Here is a 12,583-nt window from a genome sequence, read left to right on the forward strand (position 1 = left end):
CCATTCTTTCTTATTTAAGATAGAGGGCGCTGTTTGACGGTACAATGGAGTTTCATGTATTCAATTTCAGAGTTGTTTACAGTGTTAAAGAGATGGATTCTCATACTAAACATGGCCAAAGTTTAAAAACAAGTAACTGAGAATTTCTGTGCCGAAAATCTTACTTCCGGGTTGGTACAAGTTTCGGCTGTTTATTATTATTTTTTCGATCGTGAATGACGTAGACGAGAGTGGAACTACTGGAACGCCCGCGCACACGTCGACCAGAGAGAGTAGAGCAAGACAGCGCAAATCAACAGGAAGTCATCGGCAGCGCTGCGATTTGTTCAAGAATGTCTTTAAATAGATTTGTTTACCTGGCCACTGTAGGTGTCTGTTTTTTTATCGTAAAACCAAATCATGTCCGCATAAACCACGAGCAAACACATGTTGTAAGTTATAACTTGCGCATGACAGTGTGTTCTAAAAACAATGAGCTCAAGTTCAACTCATTTCTACTTTTAAAAAACTCCCGCCTCAGTCGGCAATAAACTACAATTCCCACATGATGTACACATTCAAAGAAAAAAAATTACGACGACATGTGAAAATTTGTAATTTACAAAAACCGCTAAGCAAACCCCCCCCCCACACACACACACATATAAATAATTCGACTTGCAAGGCTTTTGCTTTGTATTTTTTGACGATTTAATGATTTAATATAATTATACATTTAATTGTACGTCAGATATTAATATTATACCTAATTGCTCTTTTTTATAAATAAATAACTTGGACAATTATAAATAAATACATTAATTCAGGTATCAGTGTGTCCCTTAATTGTTTTTTCTTAACTTTTTAATGTTTATTTCGCTGTCAATTATTATTCCTTTTTAATGACATATCTTAATGTATTTATTTATGCTGTCACTCCATAATCAAGCATTTTCAGTTCTACTATTCTTTTTATTATTTTTTTGTTATTCACGATTATTTATTTATTTGTCTATCATTTTGTAGTACACTATCACAAAAAGTAGTATGCATTTTTTTTTAAATAAATAAATAAATAGGCTTAGTTAGGTCCCATGTTTATTTTTATTTTATTATTTTTTTTAAGTTTTTCTAAAAAAAATAAATATTTTTTTCGAAAGGAGATTCAAAAGCACACGTCTGCTCTCGCGGTACTCTGGTGTTATCCGGTCACACCTGTGGCACAGGAGTAATCAGGAGGTGATAAATACAGCGGAGGTTGTGTGTGACAGGCTGCTGCTGTGACTGAGTGTCTGCAGGCCTCACGCCGAGAGCACTGGATGAGTTTGACCGAATCTGAAACAACGGAATGGGCAAAGTTCACTTTTATGCCGTCTGGTCCTTACGAGAAGCACCTCGTCAGTTTATACGGTGGGCGCTTTCATTTGATCCACTGACTATATGACCGATGTTTTATATGCAGCAGGTTGCAATTAAACACGAACTTGGGATTTATAGAGTAACAAAATTTTACTTCAATGCTCATTTCTCAAGGTGGTAATCTTTTTATTATAAAAAGAGTCGTTGGATATGTCCGTCATGTTCACCAAAAAAAAGGAAAAATCTGTCATTTAGTCATCCTCAAGTTGTTCCAAACCTGTATGAATTTCTCTTTTCTGCTAAACACACAAAATATATTTAGGAGAATATGGGTAACCAAACAATTGATGGGCCCCATTGACTTCCACAGTATTGTTTTTCTATACTATGTAACTCCGTGGGTCCCATCAACTGTTACAATACATTCTTCAAAATATCTTTTGTGTTCAGCAGAAGAAATGAAGCAACATCAAAAATCCCAGTCACTCAAATGATCACACCCAACAATTGACCCAATTCAATCAGTTCCCCATGGACAAAATCAAGTCTCAATCAAGACTTCTGTAACTGTATGCCGACTTTAATTATATAGTGAACACGTTTTTGAATGTATGCCAGTGTGGTTGAAATGGACATGTTTGTTTAGGACTTTGAAATAAAATGTCATAATTTACAAGATGGCTTTTGAAGCTAACGTAGGCTAAACACCGCTAGAGTAACAAAGCATTTTTAGTTAGTATAATGGTGGATCTAGCTCTTGTGACACCTCCCTGTGTGACAACCTTTTTTTCTTTAATTTACCCCTTTTAGAAATGTCAACCGTATGATGTACCAGGTTCAGATGCCGTTACCTTTACCGAAGCAGCTGATCATATTTGGTTTAGGGGAATGGTCATCCTTCTCCAGTGACACCGAGATCTCTGTGGAGGTTCTGCTGGGTCCAGAGGTCAAATCACAGGTCATCGGGACTCTTTCACCTCACTCCGGGCAAGTACAGTGAAGATTCGCATTCCCATCCCGATGTTATTGTTAAAACTATTAAAAATTGTTGTCAGTAAATGAAATGGATGTGAAATAAAATTAAAAAAATCAGATGAAAAACTTAAAACATGGCAACTTGGCAAATGTTTGAAATGGTTCTAAAATGACTAAAACTGAAGAAAAAAAAATTCTAGCTACATAAAAATATAACCAACAACAAAAATAATGCAATTGACAAAAGCACATACATTTTCTAAAACTTCAAATGAAAACTGAAATTTTGAAGATGAAAGAAACCAAGCAAGTGCCTTGCTACTGGGACACTGACAGTTAACAGCCTACGTTTTGTCTGGGACACTTTATCTGAAGGTGTCTGATCTGGCAAGGGGTTTGGACTCCTGAACTCCTCACTGAAGCCACACAGAGAGGCAGGAGAGGAGTTTATGCCAAAGTCTTGCTCAGCATCACTGGACAGGTATTTCAACCCCTTCTCTCACTGATGCCTTGTTTTGTTGTCTTGTTTTTTGCCTTTCTCGTCCAAACTTCTTAGATATTGTTAACCCTACATGTCGAGATCATGATCAAATTTACATCTATAATGATGATGAGCTCTGGAAATTTTACTCGATATGGATTAATAAAACAGCCAATCACACAGCCTAAAATCGTGATTTCTGTGCGAATGAATGGTCCGGTTTCATCTGAAACACAAACCCACACACGTGACGCATTATATTGTTTATTATAAATTGATTGACAAATACTAAGAATGTTTAACTTTAATTAATTAATGAATGAGGAGGAGGGTAGTGAATGACGTTCCGAGCCACTTAAAGGGATAGTTCACTTTGAAATAAATTTTTGATATGTTTTAGCTTACCTCAAGAACATCCAAGATGTAGGTGTCTTTGTTTCCGCAGTATTATCAATTTTGATATTTTTCGGTCAAACCGTTCTTGTCTATCAGTCATATAATGGAGGTCTATGGTCACCACCTAGAAAAGCATGCACAGAGAAGCCTAAATTAAACATGATTTAATGACTCGTAAATGTTAAGTACACATTGGCCTATTTGGACTTTTCTGTGCATGCTCTTTGAGGTGGTGACCATAGACCTCCATTATATGACTGACAGACAAGAACGGTTTGACCTAAAAATATCAAAAATAGAAAATACTGTGGAAACAAAGACACCTACATCTTGGATGCTCTTGAGGTAAACTAAAACATACCAAAAATTAATTTCAAAGTGAACTATCCCTTTAAGAACCAAGGTATGCATTTTAGGGTTAAAGCCAGGTAAATGAATATCGTGATAAATATGGATACCATATGATATTTTTGGCCATATCGCCCATCCCTATTTGAAGGTGAGATCCAGTTTTATCAGCAGCACTCCACGAGTGAGGAGGAAACGTCTAGCGCTGAACCACTCCTCCAATCTCTCCAGCACCCTTCTCAGCAGCGGAGAGAGTCATGATGTGAGTCATGCTTTACTGAAGACTTAAGAGAAATGATCCATTCAGTGGATTAAAAGCTCATTTCTAACTGAACCAGTCATCAGATTTCAGAATTTTTAGACATAAGGTTTATAAAAACACCTTGAGACATGACTTGTGATGAAGCCAATACACAAAAGAATGACTTCTTGTGTTTGTGTGAAGATCACCCAGAGATCACCTCCCGAGGGAAGCGTCAGCTGTGCGGAAAAAAGCAAAATGGAGACACGGGAAAACGCTCTACTCAGTGTTCAGGGTGTGTGGCCAATGGTAAGGAAGGAGTCATCCACAAACTCGTTCTTCAGCAAGCAGATCATCTCCAGGCAAGGAGTTTAAACTTACTGTGTCTTTGTGTGGTTTTTAAGGATAAAACTCCAAGACGCTCCATTATAGGAATAAAGGGGAATCTTGGGAGTTCTGAAGAACCGGAAAGCCCTTGGGATCCGAACCGAGTTTCAAGCCTGAAGAAACGCAAACTTTGTAAAATGTCTGCAATAGATTTAGAGGACGAGAGGACCGTCCAACGTGTGAAGAGTTGCAGGGCTGGTAAAGGCTCATTCCTCCGCTCAAATGAAATATCACTCATGGTTATTTACACACTTGGAATTTTTAATGTTACGTGGTGATGGTTTCAGAATTAGTTATTGATGTAACTATTGAAAGGATGGCGTAGTTTATATTTTTATTTCATAAAATAGAAATCTTTTGTATCACAATGAGAAAATTACATATGTTCAACTGTCAATAATTACTGGTGTTTGCCAAGGTAAGCTACTGCCCATTTAAAAAGTACAATAAAACTGTGTCATTTGATTTTATTTTATGTTTCAATTCCCATGTAACTGGTAGAAAGTGACCACGAGAATGGCCTCGGCTGCTGACGTGACGTTAAAATCTCAAAACCCCTCTCTAACCCTAAAGTTTTATTTATTTCTCAGACTGTCCATCAAAGCGCTGGAGCCACGCAATGTGTTTGAGTGATCCTGAAACGGCCGTTCTGATTGGTGGAGAGGCTGATGACCAGGCCACTTGTAAAGACTCTATATGGAAACTGGAGATTGGTACAGTAAATACATCGACATACCATTAATTATCATTACATATATATATATATATATATATATATACATTATGTAATTACCATTATGCAAGCATTATTATTATTATATAGAACTAATAACTTATTGTTCCTAAATTAACTATGTTTCTTAACACAAAGGGAAGAATTTCTATTATTAATTGGAGAATATATATATATTTTTAAAATATACATATTATATAAACCCTATAAATTACTATTGTCTACAATTTAATATTTATTTAAATATTTATTTATTTAATAAATTAAATTGTTTTACACCAATAACTGCAATGTACCTTTAACATGCCTTTTAATGGTAATCATTCTCAGACAATGATTTCTGGTTCCCCATGGACGTCGCATCATCTGAGGTCAGTCCACCAAGCTCACAAGGTCACTCTGCAACCTTTGATCCCGAGTCTAAAGTCATCTATGTGTACGGTGGCCTGAGAGACGGCCAGCGGTACAGTGATATTTATGTACTGGACACTATAACATGGAAGTGGAAGGTTGTTTCTGTGAGTATTGGATCATTTATTTCAGTACTTAACAGGCAATTCATCTAGGATTTGTTTGTTTTGTGTAACATGATAATTGGTTTCTGCATACTGTGCGTCACTTTTGGGTTCGGATAGGCAAAGGGAAATATCCCGTCATTGGCATACCACAGTGGCACAGTCTATAAGAAGGAGTTGTATGTGTTCGGAGGGATGCAGCCCAGCCGGTGTCCTGAAGGCAAGGAGTGCAGTAACGCATTATACATCTTCAACCCAGAACATGGTCTGTGGTATCAACCGATTGTGGAGGGTGACCGTCCTCTGCCCAGGTTTGGGTAAGTAGTTAACTTTCTCTTTTTCTTTCGTCCTCTTCCATCTTCCCAATCTTCATAAAAGTAGTCCATACAACATTCAGTGACTTGGGAACCTATGGAAGCTTGTTTCTGTCATGAAATAAAACATAAAGGTAATTTTTACTTGTCTCACAATTTTGAGTTTCTTGCAACGGTGAGTTTGTATCTTACAAATCATACGTCACAGAATGGCAAGGTTTAAACTTGCAATTACAAGTTATAAAGTCTGAATAGTGAGAAATAAATAAACAAATCTCCCAATTTTTCTTCATATTTTGACTTTATAACTCACAATTGCAAGAAAAAAAAGTGTCTGAATTTGAGATGTCCCAATAACCTTTTTTTCCCCCCCATTCTGTGGTGGAAACAAGCAAAAAATAAAATGTATAATACTACGGTATATAGCAAATCTCAACTGCCTGATTGTTTATATAGCAGCAAAATGCATCGCTAGGCAATAATGTAGTTGATATTTTGCGGCGATATAAACAGTCAAGCTGATGAGATTTGCTATTGACCTCAGTCAGGTTAGACGCCATATTGAAATAAAAAATTTACTCACCCTCAAGTTGTTCCAAACCTGTATGAGTTTGTTTCTTCTTTTGAAAACAAAAGATAATTTGAATAATATTGGTAAACAGACGGTTGACGGCAGCCATTGGTTTCCATAGTAGGAAAAACAAATACTACGGAAGTCAGTGGTTACCGTCAACTGTCTGGTTACCAACATTCTTCAAAATATCATCTTTAGTTTTCAACAAAAGAAGGAAAAAGATACAGGTGTAGAGCAACTCGAGGGTGAGTAAATGATGACACCATTTACATTTTTTTTTAGTCCATTTACTTGAACTATAATTTGTCCTAATTGTTTGTTGTTTATATCAGCCACTCCAACACGTTGCTGTCCAACAAGATGATCATTTTTGGTGGGAGAAAAACCGCCACCTACCTCAACGATCTTCACATCCTGGATCTTGGTAATGAACGGAGCACATTGGGTATCTTCTGGTATTCACTGTCTTGAATGCTAAGTCTTTTCTTTCTTGTGGAAAAGGCTTCATGGAATACACTGCTGTAAAGTACGCAAACATGCCACCATTGGCTCGTGGGTAAGACTTTAAATTATGAACACTCTTCAGACCATCACAACTTATTTTTAAAGTTGGAAATTCTAGTTGGAAATTCTTCATTGAGTAGGCTTGTGTGCTGTGCATATGTATTAAACTGAAGTGTTTTTTTCTACCTGATTCAACTGGGCAGGTTTCACGCTGCTCTGCCCGTGTCTGACAACAGGGTGCTGATCAGCGGAGGCTGCAGTGCTATAGGAGCCCTACAGGACCTCCATCTCTTTAACATAGGTCTGTCATTCCCTAATTGACTACATGAAGTACTTTACAAATATCTACAGAACACTACCCGGTCAAAAAAAAAGTCACTGTTTTGTAGTCTCTACCAGTCGATCTACGAACGCCGATCCAAGTGCGCTGAACTGTGCAGAATCTCATATGGTCCGTTGTTTCCGGAAGAAACACAAACACGAACCATTTTCTTCTATTCAATATGTACACGTAGCCTACTGTTCGCGCTCACATCTCTCCAGCGCACATCTCTCCAGCGCACTTGGATCGGCGTTCGTAGATCGACTGGTAGAGACTATTTTTCAAAGATGGCTTCTTCCTGTATTCGCGAAGTTGACTGTGTGTATAAAATATCTTCTTATTAAACTGTATGGACACTGACAAAGTTCTCAATGCTTCGTTTTGAATGTAGGGAACCCTATTATGCCGTCGTGTTACTGTGGGGCTATTTTGAGCCTTGTTAGTGGTAATAACAAGCGATTTTTATTTGTCATTACTGCCCATATACTAGCGTTTTACTAGCGTTATAGGCTAAACTGTTTTTAGAGATAAAACTATTTACATTCGGCAATCATGAAAACAAATCTCAGGTAAGGGTTGACTAGGTAACAATTTTTAATTAGACCAAAGGTTCATTTTGCGAACCAGATGGAAATATATATAAATATTTCGGTAACACTTTACAATAAGGTTCATTAGTTAACATTAGTTAATGTATTTACTAACATGCACTAACCGTGAGCAATGCATTTGTTACTGCATTTGTTCATCTTTGTTAATGTTAGTTCATGAAAACACAGCTGTTCATTGTTTGTTCATGTTAGTTCACGGTGCATTAACTAATGTTAACAAGATTTTAATCAAGTATTAGTAAATGTTGAAAATAACATTAACAAATGCTGTATATGTGCTATTCATTATTAGTTCATTTGAAGAGTTCAGATGCAAAAGCCTCTAAATGCCATTTGAAATTTTCTTCTTTAATGATGATTTTTATCAAACTTGTATATTTAAGTTCAGTGATTTCACTTAAATAACAATTAATAGGTAATTATCATTGCCATTTAAGTGAAATTACTGAACTTAAATATACAAGCTTGATAAAAATGATCATTAAAGAAGAAATTTTCAAATGGCATTTAGAGGCTTTTGCATCTGAACTCTTCATATTAACTAATGTAGTTAACTAATGTTAACTAACGAACCTTATTGTAAAGTGTTACCAATATTTCAAAGTATTGTCCAGATCTCCGCCGGACCTCTTGTACCTTTAATTGAATATAGATGGTCTCAAAGCTAACAGACATGGGCCAAATGTCCCAGTTCATTGATTGGTTCTTTCCCGTTATTAGTCTGGAACGTTTGATCTAAAAGGATGCGTGTTTGCAGATACCAGCTCCTGGACATCAGTGGTGTCCCCATTGCTTTGCTCTAAGCCTCGTGCAGGCCACAGTCTGATAAGCCTGGGTTGTACAAAGGCTTCATCTTCAGTCCCGAGGGATGCAAGGGATCAGCGTCATGGCAACCGCCTCTCTCTCCAGTGTCACATCCTGGTGTTTGGAGGGTCTGACTGCTCAGGAACATTTTATAATGACACCATTAAATGCACGGTTGAACTCCGTGTTTAGGATCAGGGACTACAGGATTTTTTTTTTCTTCTAAGAAATGAATGTAGGGTTTTACAGGAACCTAATGTAAAAAATTGGAATATAAGAAGCACTTTTACCGTTTGTTTTTTTTTTTTTTTAAACGTTGCATTGTTGCAGTTTTAGCATGAACAGCTGTTTTGCAGCTACTGTTTTTATAATCTCCTTCAAAGCAAGCAAAGGCTTCACTCTCACTTACACGTGTAGTTCAGATTTGTATTTAGTACAGTACATTCAGAGACTCGATGTATTTTTGCGCAATAAATGTTTTCTCTTATTTTGCACGTATTTTACAAGTTTTCACGTTTGTATTTTTGTCCACTTTGTACGTTTGACATTGTACTAACACATTTTGTACTAACAGTCACTGGCATGTGCGGCTCATCTCTTGTTCGTGGATGTCTGAAAGTTACTAAAAGCAAATCTAGACTTTTCACCAAAGCAATAAATGCAGTACTTTGCGGAAAAAATTTTTTTCAGCGTCTTAACTTTTTAATGAAGAGTCTCACAATTGTTTATCAAAGCGATTTATTGATTTCATTATGGATCATAAGAAAGTTATGCCTGCAAATCATCAGGCGTATCAGGTTGATGTGATGGATGACTGACTTTGAAAGCATCGATCTCAATTAAGGTCTGGTTCAATCGTCTGATAGTAGGGAACTGGGACACATCCACCTTGAACCTAAAGGATGGTAGAATATGCATTAGTGTTTGTTTAGCAAACCAAACCGCTGCACTCTATAATGTTAGCTTTAAAGAGACATGTTTTACCTTTCAGCGTTGTAGACTTGAGGCACAAGACAAATATCTGCCATGGATATCTAGAGGATGAACACCATGATATCAAAGCACATTAAAGTTGAATTTATAATTCTCATTCGTCACTGTTTAAAAGTGTGGGGTCTGTAAGATTAAAAAATAATAATAGAATCAGCTAGGATAAATTGTATTAAAACATTTAAAATTTTAAATTGTAATAATATGTCACAATATTATGGGGTTTACAGTATTTTTTATCAAATAATTGAAGCCTTGGTGAGCTTAAGAGACTTCTTAAAAAAACATTAAAAATTGTACCAACCCCAAAGATTTGAATATATAATATACTAACTGTAGTATATAATATACTATAATATATATTCTTTTGATTACATTTGGTAAGTATTATTACCTCATCACCCACACAGTATTTTCCTGCTGTCTGCTTCAGGATAGGCTCCAGAGCTTCAAATAATACACACCAAGCAATTAATTTGCACGTTAGGACAGTGATTGGATCAAAGATAAAAACAAATAACCTGATGGCAAGAAGTCACCGCATTTAAAAGTCCTTCATGAAAAAAACTCACCCTCGAATCCTCGGTTGATGAAATGTTGAGCCCACTGTACCTTCTCTGCTCCAATCTTCTGAATCACATACAGATTCTGAAATACAGCATCATTAAAAATAATGGGGCACCGAGGTTTTTAATGTAATGTTTGACTGACATTCTCTAAATAAAGCCCTGATGCGAGATTCGTTTGTAGGGGACAAGTGTTAACTTTTCTACAGTATGTGACTGGACATTTACCTCACAGATGATAAAATGAGCGGAAACTTTTTTGTTAAAGAGATACTCCACTTTTTTGGAAATAGACTCATTTTACAACTCCCTCAGAATTAAACAGTCGGGTTTTACCGTTTTCAAATCAATTCAGCCAATTTTCTGATATTTAGAAGAATATCAGTAACCAGACAGTTTCTGGTCCCATTGACTTCCATAGTATATATTTTTTCCAACTATGGTAGTCAATGGGGCCAGAAACTGTCTATCTGGTAGTGATGGAAATATTATAGGGATTTGGGGTTGGGCTCTCTTTATTTATTTCTTTTTTTATTTACAAATGTGCACCTTTAAAGTCACTGAAATCAAAATGGACCATTCTTATTTTTCTATGAAATATGACAGTATTTATAATGAATGATTTATCCATCCACATCATTATTTTTTTTAAATTCATGTACCCTCATAACATTTCATCAAAATAACTTCCCAGCATCTCTTCTGTTCTCTGATGACACGTTTACTGACGTCAGGACGGGATCAACCTGTCACTCACATGACATCACAGCAATAACAAATCACAATCATTCAATCAATTTCCCATGAACAAAATCAAGCCCCGCCTTACATTTTTTCTAGTTCAAAAAGGACATACATCACAGCAGGGAAGAAAAACATCCATTTCTTAGCAACTTTAAGAATGATGTCATGTCTCACACTCACCTGGAGGGGCTGGATCCCTGATGCGATGATGTCACAAATGATGCGGACGTGAGCTCGCTGCTTTGGGTCTGCTGGCAGGAGCCGGGGCTGTGGCCGAGTTTCCTCAATATACTGGATAATGGCCAACTGTGTTGTTGAATAACAAATCACTGTTAACATGTAATGATATCATTTCTGTGTGCTAAAAAGCAGGAGAACCCATGTTCTTACCGACTGAGACAAGGTGATGCCATCGATGGTGACTGCAGGAACTTGCTGCATTGGATTTATTGCCTTAAACTGATCTGTGAGCTTGTGAAGAAGATTACTCAGTTAAGAGAATTCAGTTAGTGCCAACATTGAATTTTATAGATTAGAGGCTTTCAATCTTTTAGAGGCCAAGGACCACCATATGATCATCCTCGTGAGGGACCCCCATCCTAAAACTGAAACTAATTTCCAACATTTACTTATTTATTTAAAACGCATCTAATCTATATTAATCTTAACTATGAATTTGAATTAAATTCTTCATTTGAATTTATTTATTTAATTTTTTTTCTTTATTTTAACATTTTTCTCTCTCTAAAATTCTCCTTTGCAGTCCCGGACCCCAGTTTGAAAGCCCCTATATATATAAATATTAACAATCCAGAGCATTTCTGCAGTATACCTGTTGCCCACCATCCTTGATGAGGTTTACTGGTTTTTGCTCATATTCAATACCTTTCAATGCAAACGCTAGGAATATTTAAAAACACATTAGAGTAAACTAACATTTGAAATATGCAGAAATAGATTCAAGTATTAGAATGAACTGATGACTTCAAGACTCACCTATCCGGACTCTCCAAGAGCAAGAACTCCTATAGTATCCATAAAGAACAGGCTAGAACATTAAAAAACAGCAGTGAAATAATGCATTATAAACAAGAACTTAATTTAAGATAAGCATTAAGCAACAACATATGTACACCTTCGCTTGTGCCTCCATGGTATTCATATATCAGTTCTGCAACTACTGAAACTATACAAGAAAAAAACTACTACTACTTGGTCAACCAATGAGATGCAGCACCAAAAATCCTCCTCTTTTTGTGACTAGCAGTAACTGGACTTCGGAAGACATCTGGAAATGTGTGTGCGTTTAGATGCCTATCATCTCTCATCTGAAATGTTCATCCAAGCATACGGGATTTGTGCGTTTACCTTGATTACACGTGCAGCGGATGCACTCATATTAGATTGTTGGTCCCTGAAATGAAAGGACTTTGTTTGAGAATCATTTATTGATGCTGGGTGGGTTCACAAACAGTCCTTCTTATGAACCGATTCTTTTTGAGGATTCAATCTAACCGATTCTTGAACTGTTCAGGATGATTTATTTATTTATTTATTTTTTTTTTTAATAATTCCTTTTAAATATATTACAAATCAAACAATATTATTTATTATATTGAAAGTCATCTTTTGAAGATCAGTCGAACCGATTCGCGAACCTTTTACGATGACTTTTAAAAAAATAAAAAATAAATAAATGTTGGAACAAAACTGTGAAACGATTATCGTAACCATGTAAAA

At 36.3% G+C, this 12,583-nt stretch overlaps 2 protein-coding genes across 3 annotated transcripts; one reads left to right on the plus strand and one right to left on the minus strand.

Annotated features, from left to right (window-relative positions):
* The first annotated feature begins 1,186 nt into the window (after positions 1-1,186).
* LOC120464075 (kelch domain-containing protein 1) lies at positions 1,187-9,041 on the plus strand. The gene is made up of 13 exons (XM_039653399.2): positions 1,187-1,389; positions 2,149-2,325; positions 2,689-2,794; positions 3,690-3,800; positions 3,984-4,088; positions 4,184-4,364; positions 4,757-4,879; positions 5,230-5,417; positions 5,535-5,731; positions 6,635-6,726; positions 6,804-6,858; positions 7,010-7,107; positions 8,497-9,041. The coding sequence occupies exons 1-13, from the start codon at positions 1,328-1,330 to the stop codon at positions 8,733-8,735; spliced, it is 1,734 nt and encodes a 577-aa protein (XP_039509333.2). The 5' UTR covers positions 1,187-1,327; the 3' UTR covers positions 8,736-9,041.
* Positions 9,042-9,264: 223 nt separating this feature from the next.
* gstz1 (glutathione S-transferase zeta 1) lies at positions 9,265-12,336 on the minus strand. Of its 2 annotated transcripts, none has more exons than XM_039653405.2 (9): positions 12,212-12,336; positions 11,840-11,891; positions 11,676-11,743; positions 11,234-11,314; positions 11,024-11,149; positions 10,106-10,181; positions 9,928-9,980; positions 9,528-9,577; positions 9,265-9,438 (listed from the first exon to the last, which is right to left on the minus strand). In XM_039653405.2, the coding sequence occupies exons 1-9, from the start codon at positions 12,239-12,241 to the stop codon at positions 9,312-9,314; spliced, it is 663 nt and encodes a 220-aa protein (XP_039509339.2). In that variant the 5' UTR covers positions 12,242-12,336; the 3' UTR covers positions 9,265-9,311. The 2 variants fall into 2 exon arrangements, with proteins under 2 accessions (XP_039509339.2, XP_039509341.2); XM_039653407.2 differs by lacking the exon at positions 12,212-12,336 and adding an exon at positions 11,979-12,181.
* Positions 12,337-12,583: the final 247 nt, after the last annotated feature.

The sequence above is a fragment of the Pimephales promelas genome, chromosome 15 (genome assembly GCF_988280905.1).
Source record: "Pimephales promelas chromosome 15, fPimPro1.hap1.1, whole genome shotgun sequence".
In the NCBI taxonomy this organism is placed as follows: domain Eukaryota; kingdom Metazoa; phylum Chordata; class Actinopteri; order Cypriniformes; family Leuciscidae; genus Pimephales; species Pimephales promelas.